At 36.4% G+C, this 20,145-nt stretch overlaps 1 protein-coding gene across 1 annotated transcript in view; it reads right to left on the reverse strand.

The window, feature by feature from the left end:
• Nucleotides 1-20,145, reverse strand: part of tmod2 (tropomodulin 2) — a 46,156-nt gene that overhangs the window by 13,114 nt on the left and 12,897 nt on the right. Inside the window, exons 3-5 of the mRNA XM_048167753.1 lie at nucleotides 16,291-16,447; nucleotides 1,599-1,721; nucleotides 957-1,028 (exon numbers count right to left, since the gene is read on the reverse strand). Of these exons, the coding sequence (XP_048023710.1) occupies nucleotides 957-1,028; nucleotides 1,599-1,721; nucleotides 16,291-16,447 (352 nt within the window). The remainder of the gene's footprint in view (nucleotides 1-956; nucleotides 1,029-1,598; nucleotides 1,722-16,290; nucleotides 16,448-20,145) is intronic.

A 20,145-nucleotide genomic window follows, 5' to 3' on the forward strand; every position in this document is an offset into this window, starting at 1 on the left:
ATGTGAGTACAGTGGTTCAATATTAATATTATAAAGCGACGAGAATATTTTTTGTGCGCCAAAAAAAAACCAAAATAACGACTTATAAAGTGATGGCCGATTTCAAAACACTGCTTCAGGAAGCTTCGGAGCATAAATGAATCAGTGTATCGAATCTGCTGTTCGGAGCGCCAAAGTCACATGATTTCAGCCGTTGGCAGTTTGACACGTGATCCGAATCATGATTCGATACACTGATTCAAAACGCTCCAATGCTTCCTGAAGCATTGCTTTGAAATCGGCCATCACCATATAAGTCGTTATTTTTTATATTTTTTTTTTTGGTGCACCAAAAATATTCTCGTTGCTTTATAATATTAATATTGAACCACTGTACTCACATGAACCGATTTAAATATGTTTTTAGTACCTTTATGGATCTTGAGAGAGGAAATGTCATGCAGGCCTCATGGAGCCATCGGATTTCAACTAATATATCTTAATTTGTGTTCCGAAGATTAACGAAGGTCTTACGGGTGTGGAATGGCATGAGGGTGAGTAATAAATGACAGAATTTTCATTTTTGGGTGAACTAACCCTTTAAGAATAACTAACTGTTTAAATGAATACTTGCCAAAGCAGGCAGTGTGATATTTTTTGTGTGTATTTGTCCTTTCCTTGCCATCAAATGTGAAATTTATACATATGTCTGTTTTTCTCTTTCTCACAGATGTTGACCTTTTTTAAATGTTTTATCAGACATGCAGCAAGTGTATGTTACTAACCCGCTGGTAAGATTAGTACATTACCATTCAAATATGCACATCCAACCTCCAAACCATGAAGAGATTCATTGTGACTGAATCTCTTCCCAAATCGTCCCTCCCTAATATTTTCGTCTCATACTTATTAATTGACAAAAAAGTCAACATGAATATGATCTGCTGAAAGATGACATCAACTTAGAATAAACTCACTGTTATAACCGTCTTTACAGGTGCCGTCATAAGTCTGCGTGCTCGTCACCAGTGTGTTCACTCCAAGAATAGCTAGACAACACAACATAAAACTATTATTACAATATACACAAACAACAAGTACTTGAAAGAGCGCATGATAGGATTAAAATATTATAACATGATATAAGGTATAGTAATTAGCAGCGCATTTAAAAAAAAATGCTCTTTAACACGTATTTTACAACAATTTTTCATGTTATTATGCATGTTACTGCATGAAGCCACTTTCACATTCCTGTTTTTCAGCACAGCTGCACAAAAAACTTCAGCACATGAAAAGAATAAAGCGTATCAGGTTTATAATGAAGCATGCAGTGAGGGAAACCAGCCAGGGAGCTAAAAGAGGCTGTTTATTAGAGAGAGAAAAAGGATGTTTGCCGTTTTATTCTGGAGTTGTGATGGATGCACTGTGGGCGTTCAGACCCACAGAGGAAAAATTATTGCAGAGAGAGTGATGGAAAACCACTAGGACAATAGACAACACAAAGCTGTTTATTCTGGCTGTTCATTAGAGCAATAAAACTAATCCTAGTGATATTAGCGTTCGCTTGTTGATCTCCCATTATCCCTCTTTTTGTGAGTCTCTGTAGCTGTTTTTACCTGCCAGGTCATGCAGTTCTGTGTCAGTAGCGCTAGACAGTGCTTCTTCCAATTCCGGGTCAAGGGTCGTGACTTCCTCCTGACGCAACTCAATTGGTTTCTGTTTGGGAATCCATACCTTTCCTGTAGAACGAAAAGACAAAAAGTGTTCAGTAACAAATCCCACAGCTTGTTGCTTGGCTGAAATTATGGTTCCTCTGATTAAGAAAAAAAATGGATATAAAGTCAATTGGATGGTTTTTTGTGTGTGTGTGTGTGTGTGTGTGTGTGTGTGTGTGTGTGTGTGTGTGTGTGTGTGTGTGTGTGTGTGTGTGTGTGTGTGTGTGTGTGTGTGTGTGTGTGTGTGTGTGTGTGTGTGTGTGTAAGGAAACGTGCAATATGATTAGATTGTGACCAAGTTTTTCATGACTTTTAAGCAAAATATTCCATGTAGTCGCTCAATTATTACAATTTTAAAAATGCCGTTTAAAGGAGTTTTAAAGTGTGTTCACGCCATGCCATAATTACGAGATTTTCACGTCCTCGTCGATCTCGTAATTGCAACTTGTAAACTGCTGCTTAATTTTTGTGGAAACTGTTATGCAGATTTTTCAGGTTCTTTGATGAATAGAAAATTCAAAAGAACAACATTTAAAGGTGCCCTAGATTCAAAAATTGAATTTACCTTGGCATAGTTAAATAACAAGAGTTCAGTACATGGAAATGACGTACAGTGAGTCTCAAAAACCATTGTTTCCTCCTTCTTATATAAATCTCATTTGTTTAAACGACCTCCGAAGAACAGGCGAATCTCAACATAACACCGACCTTTACGTAACAGTCGGGGTGTACGCCCCCAATCTTTGCATAATGCCAGCTCATGTTCAAGGGATTACACAAGCCAGTATTAACGTCTGGAGCTGCACACAGCTGAATCATCAGACTAGGTAAGCAAGAACAACAGCGAAAAATGGCAGATGGAGCAATAATAACTGACATAATCCACGATAGCATGATATTTTTACTGATATTTGTAAATTGTCTTTATAAATGTTTCGTTAGCATGTTGCTAATGTACTGTTAAATGAGGTTAAAGTTACCATCGTTTCTTACTGTATTCACGGAGACAAGAGCCGTCGCTATTTTCATTTTTTAAACACTTGCAGTCTGTATAATGCATAAACACAACTTCATTCTTTATAAATCTCTCCAACAGTGTAGCATTAGCCGTTAGCCACGGAGGACAGCCTCAAATTCACTCAGAATAAAATTTAACATCCAAATTAATACTTTACTCACATAATTCGAAGCATGCATACAGCATGCATGACGAACATCTTGTAAAGAGTCATTTGAGGGTTATATTAGCTGTGTGAACTTTGTAAATGCTCTGTAATCAGGCTGTAATATAGTCGACAGCTCGTGTGGCAGGGAGCACGCGATTTAAGGGGGCGGCGCCGAGTGTAAATCAGTGCATAGTTAATGATGCTCCAAAATAGGCAGTTAAAAAAATTAATTTAAAAAAATCTATGGGGTATTTTGAGCTGAAACTTCACAGACACATTCAGGAGACACCTTAGACTTATATTACATCTTGTGAAAAAGCATTCTCGGGCACCTTTAATATAGATTTATTTTTGTTTGTTGTTACAATGTAAAAGTCTTTTTTTAATTGAATGCATCCTTGCTAAAAAGAATTTACCAAACAATAAATAAATAAATAAAAATAAATAAATTCTTACTGACCCCAAACATTTGAATGGTAGAGTATTTTATGAGAATTAATGCTGGGTAGGGTATCATGCGGAAGTGTTACACTGCAGGACAAAAACAAGCAGTTCCACTTAAACATTAGTCTAGAAGTTTAATCAACACTAGAATCAATGATAAAAACATGAGAGTAAAGAGAATGACCCTTTACTTCAATGACAACTGCCAAAAGACTACATCGCAGACCACAACAGAGAGAGAGGGTTAGTGGTCAGACATGATGTCCAGCTGTATAAATGGCTGGTGTTTATGAACTCAACACAGATAATGACGGCGTACAGCAGGCCCATCACGATAACAGCTCACCGCTTGACCTCATCCAAACTCTCTCTGTCACTGATAATGAGGTTGGGTAATATGATGCTGGTCTTGTGACAAGCTCATTTTCTCTGGACAGTGAAAAACACACTCTACAGCTTTATTCAGGACATGTGACTGCTGATCTCTTTCTCTCTCAAAATGAGAGAGTGTAAAGAGAGGGAGAGAGGATGTTCTGCTAAGCTGAAAGCATTCAGCTTGTGTTTCAATAAAACCCCACATATGAACTAAACTATATTTCACAAAGAATATAAAGACTACCGGAAATTCATTCTTCAATATCCATCAAAATTTGTTCCGCTCCTCAGCCCATTAGAAGCAAATATGGAATAGTCCAACTCATGCTGGATTCTGACACACAATTAAAAGGAACAGTTTACCCCAAAAATTAACATTTGGTCATCATTTGGAATATTTCACACAAGTCGCTTGGACTAAGTTTAAGGTTCTTCTATGGTACTTTTAGTGGCCCTGGTCACTATATGCTTTCATTATATGGAAAAGAACAGTGTTAACATTTCTGAAAACATCTCTTTTCATGCCCCATGGAAAAAAAATAATGAATAGTCAGGATCTCAAAGTAATAATTCCATTCATTTTCTCCATAGGGGAATTGATTTTAAACAATAATGACACACCTACTGAGAGCGACAAGTAGACATGTGCCAAAATTCGGTAATACAATACATCACAATGAATACACTATATTGTTTTCATGGGCACTTCAAAATACCGTGAATAATTACTTATAATGAATTATTAAAATTTTTATAATAAATTTTAAGAATACTTTCCCCATCAACCTTATAAAATGCACAATACCGCTATAAGCAGCATCTCTGACAGCAGAGGGCGCTGATGGAACAGCAGAAATGCAGCGGTTACCCCGGAAATCCAGTAAACAAAGCAGGTGCTCTACTGAATAGTATTTAAAATGATTCAAACAGCCATTCAGTTTTTTGAATTCACAATGTTGTTCATCACAGCACCAAATACTTAATACTTAAAGACTTAAGCTATTTTCAAACTTAAACATTTTTATATCTTAATCTGGACTACAACATGCCCTATAATGATTGAAAATGTTTTGATTTGTTATTGTTCAGTAACACTTAATGACATAAGGCTTCATAAGTTAACATGTTAATTCATTATTACCAAACTGACAATGAAAAATACTTATAAAAGATTTATTAATCTTAGTTAATGTTAATTTCTTAGTTAAAGTTTAATAACATTATTAAAATCAAAAGTTTTAACTATTATTTAATGGACCTGAGCTAAAACTAACAATGATCTGTTGCATTTTTTAAATAACATTAACAAAAAATAATACCTTGTGTAACAAATGTAGCTATTGCTCATTCTTAATTTTAATGCATTAACTAACTTTAAATAATGAGACCTTATAGTAAATGTTACCTGTTGATCTTTATATTTCTTTTGCACTTTAATCTGTTTGAAACATTTTACTTTATATATTTTTTTATGTGTATTGCACTGTTGTATTTAAACATTCAGAGTTCTTTTTGTTATAAAAGAGTTCTTAAACCTGTTATACTATGACTACTGACTTATTTCAATATCGTGATAATACCGTATATCGCAATAAAAGCTTCAGCAATTATCGCAACACATAGGCATGTGATACCGTCACATGCCTAGCTACAAGGTTGTTAATCGATGTTATGCTTTTGTTGAAGCCATCAGTCCGCATTACCAGTATTTCAAATGATTTCTTCTTGGTTAAATCAACAGCAGCACCACCACATTACACATTATCCTGCAGAGAAATCTCCAACAACACTCAAAATAATAACTTTCACTGTTGTTAGTTTCACTCAAACCATCCTTGTTCACATTACTTAAACTCATGTAACTACATGAACTTAATTTAACCGAGTTGTTGCTACTAAAAATGAGTGTTGTCATCTTAAGTGTTTGTTCAGTCAACTTAACATTGCTGAGTGAAACGCACAAATTAATGTTGACAATAATGTTTATGTGTTTTTCAGTGAAGGGAAGATGTAGCTAGTCTATGTTAGTGTTTAATGTACAGTTACTATTGGACATTTAGAGGAGTTTCTCTAATGTTTTTTAAATTTTGTGGTTACCATTATGCAGAAGAGTGGTGCCTATGTTTAGGCTGAGAGCACTCATGTAAGGGATTAATACTTGAATTTCTTTTGTTCATACAACTAAATTGATATTTGTACAAATTACTCAATATACAGTTGCGTGGAACCACTTGACACTGCTTTTTTTTTTTTTTTTTTTTTTTTTTTTTAAGTCCAACAATTAATTTTGTGGAGTGAATCAGAGAATCAAGTAAATCGAGCCAAAATGAAGAACTGCAAATAATGTAAATTCCTATGCTCTCAATCTACTTAATGTGGTGAAATATGCATGCAAATATTTAGGTAGTCACAGTCTTGTACCTTTGTATTTTTGTCCAATTTTTTGCTTCAAATCAAAAGTTTGTAATGTTGTGGTTCAGTTTGTAGGCGTTTTTTAAAAACCCCTATGGGGAAAACAAAGAGGAAAAATACTTCCTGACCAAGACCACTGAAAAAGTGAACAGGCATTGTTCTAAAATAATAAGAGGTTTAGAACAACATGGCACATTTCATTTACTTGTAAAATTTTCCTTTAAGGACCCATAATGTTAAATGATGATTCTAGACCTTTATGCATGACAGAATCTTTCCAACTGTCATAAAAGCAGCTGGCAGCTCAGAAACCTCTCATTACACATGAGATGTGAATAAACCTCAGCTCTGGCCTGGGCATACACTAGAACGATATACTCAGGAACAGGCTGAGGGTTCAAACCTTTCTCACTGTTTTGGACACAAGAACAGGCTTTGTGTTTGAGGTGTGGCTGAATTCCACAAACATGTTATCAGTGCAAAAAATGAATGTGAACCAGGAAAATAAAACAAAGGATTAGTGAAAACTATTTGCAGAGTCACTGGTTTGGAAATTATAGACTGCCGTGTTTTAAAAAGAGTATTAAAGAGTTTATTTGCCATAAACAGATGATTTCATGTGTTTAGAAGATATCTACAATACACACACAGTCAACTACAGTAAAATATTTAATAATATTCACATTAATTTCCATTGACAGAAAGTTTTTGAGTTTTCTATGTCCCACATGCAAAAAGTTAATGTCTTCAAGACTCTGATTAAAATGAACAACATGAATTAAAACAGTATGGCTTCTTATGCACCAGACAAAAAGGAAAAAGAAAGAGAACTGAAGTGAAAACAGCAGGACAGGACAGGACAGAATGATGCGGGTTAGATCACTCCTCAACTATTTTAATAAGACCAAATTAAAACATGCTTCATGCTTGAAATTAGCGAATTCTCTCCTGCTGTTGTAATATAGACTCTGTTTTCCTGTACCGTTATGGTCTCTAAATGTCAGCGTAGTAAATAAGGGTTTGGTTATTACACAGATGCTGTTATTAAATGGGCATACAGTATAACATTAGCAGCACAGCTTCTTCTCTCTATTAGCCTACTTACTCATTCCTAGGTCACCTTTATCTGGGCTCAAACTTGCCTTTTTTTTTCTTTTTTTTTTTTAAAAGAAGTGCTATCAACCAATAGGCTTGCATATGACTAACCTATATACACTACCATTGAAAAATTTGGTGTTGGTAAGATTTTTGTTTATTTCTAAAAGAAACTAATACTTTTATTCAGCATGGACGCATTTTATTTTGAATTTAAATTTTAAAAATTGAGAGTAATGATTTATAATGATACAAAAGATTTCCATTTCAAATAAAAACTGGGTAACATTTTATTTTAGGGTCTTTTAACTAGTTGCTTATTAGCATGCATATTACCAGAATATTGGCTGATTATTAGTACTTATTAAGCACATATTAATGCCTTATTCTGTATGACCTTATTCTACATTCTTAATCCAACCCAATACCTAAACTTAACTACCTAACTAACTATTAATAAGCAGTAAATTAGGAGTTTATTGAGGGAAAATTCGTAGTTAATCGTTTATATGCGTTCCCTACACTACACAGTAAAATCCCCAGAGTTAAATCAACTCTGCTCAGAGTGCATATGGTCCCTCTCTAAATAGTGTTAAAGTAACACTGAAGCAGAGTTAAAGTTAATGAGACAATTAAGCAAATAATAAGGCTGTGACTGAAGTCAGCTGTAGTTCTTGTGTTTCTCTTTTCTTCAGTGATTCTGCTTGTTAACAGCAGTTGTTTATCACTAATGCACAATCATCACTTAATTAATTGCTTAATTATCTCATTAATTTAACTCTGCTTTAGTGTTATTTTAACACAATTTAGAGAAGGACCATATGTACTCTGAGCAGAGTTGATTTAACTCTGGAGATTTTGCTGTGTAAAGTGTTACCGAAAAATGTTCTTTTGACTTTTCTATTCATCAAATCCATTAAAGAAAAAAAAAGGTTGTATCATGTATCCCGGTATCACAAAAATACATTGAAAACAATAAGAAATGCATCTTATGAGCATTAAATCAGCATATTAGAATGATTTCTAAAGGACCATGATGTGACACTGAAGAAGGGCGAAATGATGCTGAAAATTCAGCTTTGCATCACAGGAATAAAATTACATTTAAAAATATATTAAAACAGAAAAGTTACTTTAAATTGTATGAGTTTACAATATTACTGTTTTTACTGTTTTTTGATAAAAGAAATGCAGCATTGGTGAGCATAAGAGACTTTATCAAAAACATTTGTAAAAACGAACAGTAACGTGACACCAGTTTACACTTTCTTCCTAACATCAATACGGAAGGCAGTCTGGCGGAAGCTACATATTTTACTCCATAACTTGTTTAAATATGGATATTTTTTACACAAACACATAGCTTCGCCTCAGAAGGCCTTTATTAACCCCCCCCCGGAGCCGTGTGGAGCACATATTTTTGATGGATGGATGTGGATGTAAGCACTTTCTTCAGCTCATACTCACTGATCCCGATCACTGCCATTATAAAGCTTGGATGCGTCAGGATATTTATTAATATTTCTGCGATTACAGAAGAAATCACTTATCTCAGAGGCTATGGGATGCAATAATGTCCTCCGCATAAATGTTTCCAAAACAACAGCAACATGGGGGTATTTACACTTGGACACTTCAAGTGTTTTTCAAGATTGGATAACTATCTGTAAATGCATCTGGTTGTTCATCTGCTTATGCGGAAACTGTATTCCTTCTAAACAGATCTATGTCAGCCTACAGCTGGTTTGATCAGTACAAACAACCAATGAAGAATCTATACAAGAATCTTCTTGACATATATATTATATCTAAATGTGTGTGCATTCGTAACACTTTCTACAGTTTAAATCCAAAACGCTAAGTTTAAAACTTAGAGTTTTGGTTTATACTAAACTGGTCAGAAAATGAACAAAAATTTGAATCTGAAGGCCAGATATGAACAGAGCAGTTCTGTACTGGATCTGAAGGGGCATCTTTGTTAAGCAGACCTCACACAGAGAAAAGAGGGAACGCTTTATTTAAGCCCTTTATTTAGTGGTTGTTTTCTGTTCATGTAAACCACTGTGGTGCAGAGAAAAGCCTGCAGCACAAAACCAGTCAGAACCAGAAGAGAGGAGCTCAGCCCATCACAGTGGGTCTCTTGGGCTCAGCTGTGCCGCTGAGCTGATCTTGGCTGACCTCTACCTCCCAAACTACTTCCTGTCCTTTTCCGACCCAATCACAGTGTCCTCCCCTGTGGACCAGTACAGACGAGTCTTTCTGCTTAGGCTATGTCACAGTCAGCTGTACACTGAAGGCTCCAGCAGGGCAGGAGAGCAAACAGAGGAAATCAGAGAGAAGACATATGGGCATCAACAAATCCATGGAGTCAAGTTTTCCATTGTACTAACTCACTATCAGTCAAGTAACAGATCTGCCCACCGAGATGGATCCCATGACGCTTCAGCAACAAACTATTTGAGTGTCATGTGCATTACCCTGGAAACATACAATATAAAGAAAGAGATAGGCATCTCTGCCAAGTGCTGCGTATCTCTCAAATTCCCTCTCTGTTGCTAAGGGCCATTTAGACTTCATCCCAGAGGAATTCCAGCACTTCCTGTTTCCTCATTTGTTCTCAGACATTACGATTGAACAAACACTTAAATTCCAGTCTCACAAATCCTAAACTAGAAGTTGTGAAAACACTTGTTCAACTCAATTTTATACAATTGTATGCAGTTACAAGGTGAAAAAGACTCAACATATTACAAAAACCATTTAATCAGTATTTTATCAGTATAAAAAAAGTCTTAAGTGCAGATATAAAATTTGAGCGGTTAAAAAGGACAACTTTAAGAATTAAATGAATATTGAATTAAAAGTGTGTTCAATAATCCAATATACACTACCACTATAAAAGTTTAAGGTTAAGTTTTTATTATAAAAATAAAATAAATAAATATTATGCTCACCAAGGCTGCATTTACTTGATTAAAAAAAATACAGTGAAAAATTAATACAATTTTAGACTTAAGTCTTTAGTGTTGCTTTTGATTTTGTCAAACTTATTTTCTGCTGCTAACTTTAAAGATTGGATTATGAATAGAAGAGTCAGAAATAATTTACTCCAACACTGTAGCCTTGTGCAGCCATATTAGTATTGGTGGTCATTTGCTCTATATGGGTACCTCTTCATTTAGTGCACCAACAAGCGGAAGATATACGTTACTGTATATGTTATACATGCACCCCTACAACAAATTGAGTGTTCAACTGCTGTTGGGGGTGAACTGCAACAACCATAAAGGTGGCGGACAATGAACAGGTGGCTTAAGTGTACTAAAGAAACTGGTTGCGTTTCTACTGTATCGATCCTTCGAATGAGACTTCAAAATTAAGGGCCAGACTCTCTGTGGTCACTAAAAATCCCAGTGCCCTCTATCCATCATCATGGCCTCCTAATCATCCCCATATAAACACTGATTGACATTACTACATGCTCTCCACCAATAAGCTAGTGTGTGGTGGGCGTTCTGGAGCAAAACGGCTGCTGTCGCATAATCCGGGTGGATGCTGCACATTGGTGGTGATTGAGGAGATTCTCCCTTTCCATATGTAAAGCGCTTTGAGTGCAGGAAGAGTGCTATATAAATGTAACAAATTATTATATAGACACTTGAATTAATGAGCATTCAGTGACCTAAAAACATTACAAAATGCAAATTAACCGTGACTAACAGGACAAGGGTGTGTGGGAAATACAACGTGTGTGTAATTTTCACAGGTTTGAGCTGTAAATAACTAATATGAATCAGCATTACTCACTGTGAAGTGAGAAAACTAATATACACACTACTCACACTAATGTGTGAGTACACACTAATGCTAAAACTGGAGTGTATTAAACCATTGCAATGGCTAAACTGATGTGTGTGTGTGTGTGTGTGTGTGTGTGCGCGTGTGTATGCGTATGCGAGAAATATGATATTAAACCCATTTAAGATGATGGATTTAACAGACGAGCAGCTCATGCCAGGGAAACATTAGACATACTTTAAAGATCTTTAGATCATTTCCTGTAGAGTTTTACTTTCCTGACAGTCCAGAGAATGGCTGGAAACATTCTCAGCGTTAATAAAGCTAAATATACTAAAATCTGATGAGAATGACCACAGGTGACCAATAGAGTCATTAACATCATGGATTCTTGTATGTGAAAATGGCTGTAAAGTGTTCAGGAAAACATTTCTCATACGAATCATAGGTAAATACTTGCCTAGCAAGGCTAGACTGATATATCTTCTACAAGATACATCAGTCTGGTCAGTTCGCCCTCTGTCGCGATTCGAGTCAACTCCAAACCGTACGGTGCAATCAGATTCGTTTATTTCAGTGACGCAAACAGCGTCACTCTAGTGCGGCAAAAGTTCCTTCAATATCAACAAAGATTGCGCACGCGAGATCCGAGAGTTTGTTCTATTCATCCGTGAATTCAGTTTTAAGTGACCAAAAACACATTAATTATTTACTTTTCACTGTTGACTCTCTTGTCGCTTTGCTAACATCATATCCGTCCTTCTCTGATTGGTTTACTCCGCTTCCTGTTTGCTCGGATTTGCTCCGCCCTAGAAATCGAATTGATTCAATGGCCGACCAGACTCATCCGCTGGTACAGCGGTGAGGCTGGATTTTCCAGGCAAGGTAAATACCAGTTTGCTCAGTACTAACCCATTTATGGAGTTCTGTGGGGCTTTCTGCTGAAATACTGATCTTCTGCTGAACCTGTTTGTCATCATAGAATTAGAAGGATTTTTTTTATGGGGACAAATGTGTGTTCCATGTTTTTTATTATGTGATATGTGAATGTATAGTATTGTCTGTTAAGATGTATTTTCTATGCCAGTGTCAAAGATGAATTTATGTTCAGGAAAGCCGAACAGACAACAAAGTAAACAAAACTAAACCTAAACGTAAAACTAAACTAAATAAGACGTTTAAAATTATTTTAAAACACAGATTTTGTTAATATTAGTTCCTCTTTACACAACCTTTCCAAATTCCCCACACCTCTCATGTGTATCTTTTATAACAGCTGAATTAGGTTAATATTTCTCCATGCTGTATATATTTGACACACTATTTCAACACCTCAGAAACTAAAATCGCACACATGATGACATGAAAGTGATGATGAATTCTTAAAGTAGGCTCACATCTTGTCAAAATGTGATCAGTTTATGTGATCTGTTTATGTGATCTGCCAAGATATTAACAGTCGAGTCACAGGAAATGATCATCAAACCATTCAGTGACTGATCGATTGGAGCACACCTAGCAAGAACAAACAACTTAATTGTGCAGGGCACAACAGGACCTTCAGCACATCTAAATCAGGACATACCATAGAAATGTAGTGTTTTTATTAAATAAAGCTAATTAATAACTACAAACTAACATTAAAAACATTTATAATCAATTGAGGATGTCTCCTAAGGGGAGGTTTGGTCAGACTAAGCTCACTTTTGGGGAAACTTAAATCTACAGCCAAATAAAGGCCTATTCACATGAATGTTCTGCACAAAAATTCAGTCCCATTTTAACACTTGATTTGTGTGAATGAAAATGCAGATTCACTCTCTGACAGTAGGTGGTGTTTATAGGAAAGCAGAAACACCCTGGTTACTCCAAGACACAAAACGGAGAAGAAGTCAAACAGTTTGACTATGCTTTTAAACAGCCGTTCATACTTTTGTATTCACTATGGTGTTTTTCAATCAACACCAAATACAAGAGTACGGAGAAGGAGAGTCGGTTCCGGATTCTTCCTCTGCTATTCACTGTCGCTTAGCAAATACTCATGAGTGCCACCAAGACTTAGTTTGATGTCACAGCAGCGGCTCTGTGGGCATGTGACCAAAAGCGCAAATGCTATTGGCTGGCCAGGTTTCTTCGCAGTGTAATGGAAAAGAGATTAGAACTCCTCTCCTTAAAAATCTGTCATGTCTTGTTTATCTGAACAGAAGGATTAGTTCACTTTAGAATTCAAATTTCCTGATAATTTACTCACCCCCACGTCATCCGAGATGTTTAAGTCTTTCTTAAGTCAAAAAGAAATTAAGGTTTGAGGAAAATATTCCAGGATTTTTCTCCATATAGTTGACTTCAATGGCCTCCAAATGTGTTGAAGGTCCAAACTGCAGTTTCAGTGCAGCTTCAAAGGGCTCTACATGATCCCAGCAGAGGAATAAGAGTCTTATCTAGCAAAACGATCGGTCATTTTCAAAAACAAAATAAAAATAATATACTTTTTAACCACAAATGCTCATCTTGCACTAGCTCTGTGATGCTGTGGAAAGGTCATGCGTTACGTAGATGGAAGTACTGTGCTAAGTGTTTACAAAGCAAACGTGCAAAGACTAGTCAAATGACCTTTACAAAATAAATAAATAAAACAATGTCAGACGATTTTCAAGTTGGAGGAGAAAATGAGATGGAGTTTTTCGCCCTACCGCGGTACTTCTGCCTACGTCACGCGTGACCTTGCCAATGCGATTACATAATGCGTGGCCCATCGCTTAGCAGTGCAGGATGAGCAATTGTGGTTAAAAATTATATACATTTTTAGTTTTTTTTTTAGAAAATGACCAATTGTTTCGCAGTTTGGACCTTCAACCCATTGGTAGCCGTTGAAGTCTACTATAATGAGAAAAATCCTGGAATACTTTCCTCAAAAACCATTTCTTTTCAGCTGAAGAAAGAAAGACAAACATCTTGGATGACATGGGGGTGAGTAAATTATCAGGAAATTTGAATTCTGAAGTGAACTAATACTTCAACAGCCGTTCATTCAAATTCAAATGTTTATCGCACTGAACTGTTGCACCAAATAGTCGTCTTGGTGTGAACAGGCCTTAAATCTACATGCACACACACACAGATAGAGCTAAACTTGCAGCATTACCATCAGACGCTATCATTTATTATTAAAGATCCTGTCCCTCCAAAGACCATCTGCATCATGGAGCTGAGCATGAGTGTGTGTCTCAGCAACTTCAGTAGATAAAAATCACTGTGTATTTACTAGATGGAACATTCACATGCCAAGCCAACACATACACACAGACAATCCCACAACCGCACAGACAGATATGGGACATCCGAGCTGCAGTGTGTGTGGTTATGTAAGAACAGACGGTATTAATTAATCATACCTGCAGAGACAGCAGAATTTAAATCACTACAGGAGCTGATACATCACTCTCACTAACACACACACAGCAGGAGGACATGGAAGGGTCAAGCCCCCCTGATATACTCCAAAGCGAAATCAAAGAACGAACTGGTGTGATATTTCAAACAAAACTTTCATTTGGAGTTCGTTTTGAGAGTTCAAAACAGCTTGCCAAAGCAAAACACCTTCGAACTTTCATTGGTCTGTGGTGTTTTGTAATAGGTAGGTGTACTCTGAGGCTCTGCCTTTGACGTGGAAATCTTCTCTGGTTAATTTCTTCTGTTTGCTTGATTTATAGAACCAACTGAAGCTGAAATTCTAATTGAAAGACACTGGCACTGTTTTTTCATGTTTAATACTGTAAAGCTGCTGTTTTAAAGCAGTCTAAAGTGCTAGACTGGAGTGCTGAATTGCAGAGCTAGTGCAAACATATTCCTATCACTATGATGAGATGCTTTCTTAACTGCTGTTTTCTCACTTCTGTCACTTTGGTTGCGTGTGTTTATTTTGTTACTGAGAGGAAAGCACGCAGTACATATTTATATATTCATCTAAACGCAGCTCTCAGCAGCGTGGGTGGAAAAATAACTTCATCCTGAGTAAATTAGGGCCTTCACACACATTCTGTGCAGCAAATGACAAGTATGACAACTAAGCTCTGAAAACTTCAGCAAAACATCAGCAACCAACATGGAGCCAAAACGAAACATAGAATAACCCCTTCTGGTCACCTATCCAATCATCTCAATAGCTGGATGTAAATATGCCTACTTCCCTTACAATACAGTAGGCGAAAAACAGTATGTGAAACGAGTAGTCTGTCTGAATTCACAGTTTTCATAAAATAGGCAAAAAGTACCCAGATGGCCTACAAATTCTGCTGATATTCTGAACTGTGCATCCAGCGGACACTTTACTATCCCATGAGACCATGGGAGAGGAGTTGTGAACTGGGAGGTCACATGACAATAACATCATGAATGTAGTACATCCAGATTACATTAATACTATATAACATACACTTTTTTTTAAACAGTCACACAGTAAGTACTCATTCAAAATACAAACCCACTCAGAGAGTAGGCAAATCAACCAGCATTACAGGAACAGTTTACTCAAAAAAAAAAAAAAAATCTGTCATTTATTTACACACTAAACCTGTATGGCTTGTTCTTTTCCCTATAAACAAAAAAGGGCAGTGACGTATATGGTCAAGCTCCAAAAGGACAAGAATCACCATAAATGTATCTCAACTAGAGCCACTTTAAGACGAGCCTCCAATGTTACTGTAGCAAAAATAAACGTAAAGCTGCAGTACAATGGGGAAGAGAAAAAAGGTCATTTTTGAATGGATGTCAAAGGAGAAGAGCCTTCAGTACACTGAATAAACTGCTTTTGTGAGGAAATGGCTTATCACTTAATCAACATCATTTTGGCTAATCTTTAACCTGTATGCCATTAAACATTCATTTTGGATTGATTAATTTTTGAGTTTACACCATTCATTTCTATGATATCTGCAAACTGTTGCACAACTGACAGAAATGAAATGAGGATTAGGATGTAATGTAATTGGTTATCATGGCACGCACAAAAGTAAGTCATAAGGGTCTGGAATGACATGAGGATGAGTAAATGACAGACTTTTCCATGACTGATTGAACTATTGTTTTAAAATTCAGATCTTTAAATCAAACAGATTCAACTGTGCCATGCCATACAAACTCTGACTGATTAATTCTAAGAAACTACTAAAAAGTTAATGCAGCTCATCTTCAAGACCTGGACCCTTACGAAAATACCATGTGTGGCATTTCTGATAAAGGAATGTTTATTGCTGTATCAAAAACTAGGCTAATATCAAACATGTCTCGTCTCATTCTGGTACCTTTCTTCTCTCCGGTGAAGGGGATGAAATCTTCTCTGTCTTTATGGTCCATAGCCTCCTTCTCCAGATACTGCAGGAGTTTGTCACGGTTAAATGGACCGGTGGCCGTTTTTGTGGTCTGGTCCTTCTGCCTGAGTCCAGCTGGCAGCAGAGCATTCTGGGTAATGGATTCAGAACAGATGTACCAGTTATACTATGAAACAGAATGTTTCTGAACAAAATGTCAGAATTGGTCTGTCTGTCTGTCTGTCTGTCTGTCTGACATTTAACACCATCCCAGCATCAAAGGCTATATTCATGACAAACCCAAGAGTAATACAATTTACAATAGTCATAATAAAAAATAACATTTGCATTAATAACATTTGCATTGCATTAAAAAATGATATTCAAAAAAAAAAAAAAAAAACAACACTTTTCCAGGAAAAACCTTTTTAAAAATTTCCATTAATGTACTTTCTAAATAAGAACATTTTTAACAAATTAAAGCAGGTCATTCCAATAAAATATGCTTCACATTCAAGTTTGCATAATAGGAAAAAAACAGCTGAGATATTTTTGTTTAAGAGGAAGCTCTTGTGTTTGGAAGCAAACTTAAGCTCTGTTTACTCATAAACAAACAGACAGAGAGATGTTTATGAGAGGTCTTAACAGAAACTCTAGAAAGGCAGATTTACAGAGTTTGAAAAATGTTTATTTTCACCAGTTTGATAAACTGATTTCTCAACACTTTATCACTGCAGTTCAAACTAGGACCACACCCATAACCACAAAAACATTATTGTGAATTACATCATCCCATTGTTATTGGTGATTTACCAGAAATGACAAGGTGATTGTTTGTGTCTGGTTTTTCTAAAAAAAATAAATAAATAAAAAAAAAATAAAGTTTTTTTTTGCTCTACATGCAAAATGATTTATATTCCCATCTTTAGGACTGATTTTCCACACATTTTTCCACAAGTACTTCAAGGGAATTCTGTCATCATTTATTCACCCTCATCTTTCTTCTGTGGAATAAAAAATATTTTGAGAAATGTCTGTGTTTTTTATTCCCCAATGGAAGTCAATGGTCACCAAAACTGTTACCAACATTCATCAAAATATCTTCTTTTATGTTCCACAGAAAAAAAGAAAGAAAGTCATACAGATTTTGAGGTGAAAAACATTAATCCCTTTGTTTAAGCAGTGTAATCAGATTCCGGTATATCTCCATCAGCTGCTGTAACAATGTAGATATCAACACAAATGCAAGGAAATGTACTTTTTACAGCAACTGTGAGCAGGGCTTAAAAACGATTCAATAGGTTCACTCCAAACAGAATCAGCATTTTACTGTTTCTGTTCTGCGTTCCCTCTGTAATATTATCATTCCAAAAATGGTTTTATTAGAAAAAAATACCAGTTAATAATGTTATTTTTTTTAGCCTATACTTTATACCAAACCTTGAATTGAATAAACCTCATGACTCGAGTGGATCCTCAAACTGTTGACAAAACCTCATACAGTAGCTCCACCTGACTCAATCGTGAATTAAGTACTACACACGTTTTGGAGACTGTCTCTGCTTGTTTTACTAAACTCAAATCTCTGACATTTGCTGGTATTTGCTGGATACTCCATTTGAGCTTGATTTTGGTAAAATTTAAAGACACATGCTAGTCTGACCATACATAAAGCCACAATACTAACTTTGACAACAAGGCATTAATCATTTAAAAATCAGAAAAAAAATCCTGAATAGTAGCGGTTCTACAGTAACCTGCAATTTTCACTGGTTTCGTTTTCGTTCCTGTAAAAATTTTGTTTGACCTGACTGTGAGTTTACAATTTTGCCTCTGCTAAAGTTTCTGGTGCTAAAACCAATCAAATGTCTGAAATCAAATGTGGAAAAGTGGGAGTATAGAGGGTGGGAAGAGGGGAGACAACAACCAATAAAACACAGACCAAGAGTTGGGGGCACTTTTAAAACTATAAATCCTAAGAATTGTATCAGACTACCAAAAAGTAAGTTTTGATATCATTCTTGATACGTCGAATACGCTTTGATATCGATCACTCTTAGAATTATCAACGAATGATCATTCTGAGTTTCCAGAGCTACTGGTCTATATGAAAAATTAATAAGAACATTTAAAAAATAAAATAGTATTTCCATTATGTTTACGAGCACTAGACTCTGAGCAAATGGTACACATCAGTTTAATATAGAAAGAATGAAGGCAAAGTTATTTATTGTCTTCTGTATATCTGAATAATCAAAGCGTTCATGATCAGACACACCTCTGTATCAGTGCCATTTATTACGTATATATATAAATTGAAGAAGATGCGATGAAATATGCGCACATAGACAGTGCTGGTTTATGTTTGGTACATAAAATATGCCCATAAAAACTTAAACAATTACTCTTGTCGAGATATAAACTGTGATCCACATTACAAGTTTTCCGCACAGAAGCCAATTAATAACGCTTGGATAGATTCTGTCAAACTGTCTTGAAAGTAGGGATGCGTCACGATTTTCGAATATTCGATTAGTTGATTTAATTATAGAATATCGAATAGGTTGTGCGATTGTGGTCTTAAAAAAATCCTCATGTTTTCAATGGTGACAAGTTCATGTAACCAGAGGGTGGCGCGCGCCCTGCCGATAACGCACCTAAAAAGCTGTCAATAAACTCTTAGACAACAGCAGAACATAGACAAGCGTGGCGGTGGCATATAACAGAGACGTTAAAATCAATGTTCACACGACACACGTGCTGTTATTCAGGCTGTTCACAATGATATAACGCATTTGGGCAGCCTAAAATCAATATGGCTTGAGGAATGCTTGCTGCGATAGTCGGTGTTGCCTGTGTTCAGGAAAAACATCGGTATCATCACTTGTCACCACTCTCGAATTGGCGCTAATTTGAAAGTGAAAGTAAAATCCCTTCGGTCATTCATGGTGCGTGTCCACTATAAGGTGCCGGACTGGACAAAAGCGAGGCGAACGCTGCGAGCGAGCGACACTGATAGTCCACTGGCGGAGAGCGAGCGTTTTCAGTTTATTTCTACGGAAGCTCAACGTAGGAATTAATTGAAAACGTTCGCTATGCTTCGCACCGTTATGAATGGCCGTGCGGATTTTACTTTCACTTATATTAACGAACATATTAATATGTTTTAGCACATTACAATCATTATATGGCTTGAGTTAAGACAGCATATTCTTCAATGAATTAAACAGTTTATCAATATCATACAGATTGAAAGCGTGAATGGTTTCTCTCCCTCTCTCTGTTTGTGTGGGGGAGGGGTGCGATTTTCGAATAATAATCGAATAATTCCCAGCGATTTTCGAATATTATTTTTGCTTGAAATGCCCATCCCTACTTGAAAGTAGGGTTGTTCCGATTCCGATACTAGTATCGGAAATACCACCGATACCACAAAAATTTCTGGCATCGGTATCGGCGAGTATTTAAACTCACGTACCGATCCGATACCATTTTCTTAAACAATACCTAGTTGTGCCCGCTATCTTTGCTTAACGCAGCAAATCGGAAATCAATTCTTCTTCGCGGCTCAGAATGCAAACACAGGAAGTTGTGCTGTGTTGCCACAAGCAACCACTGTTTAGAGCAGCGGAGAATTGAAAACGCGCTAGCGTGTCTGCTTTTTGGCAGTGTTTCAGACCAGTAAAACGGCGACATGTCTCATATGCAATGCTGCAATTTCGAGGGGTGGCACAAGTATTGGCAACTTTAACACAAATAACTTAATAAAGCATTTGAAGACGCGTCACCCCGCGCAACACGATGGTTACATAAAGGCTAATGCTGTTCACACCAGACGCGAATGAAGCG

The sequence above is a fragment of the Megalobrama amblycephala genome, linkage group LG19 (genome assembly GCF_018812025.1).
Source record: "Megalobrama amblycephala isolate DHTTF-2021 linkage group LG19, ASM1881202v1, whole genome shotgun sequence".
Lineage (NCBI taxonomy): Eukaryota > Metazoa > Chordata > Actinopteri > Cypriniformes > Xenocyprididae > Megalobrama > Megalobrama amblycephala.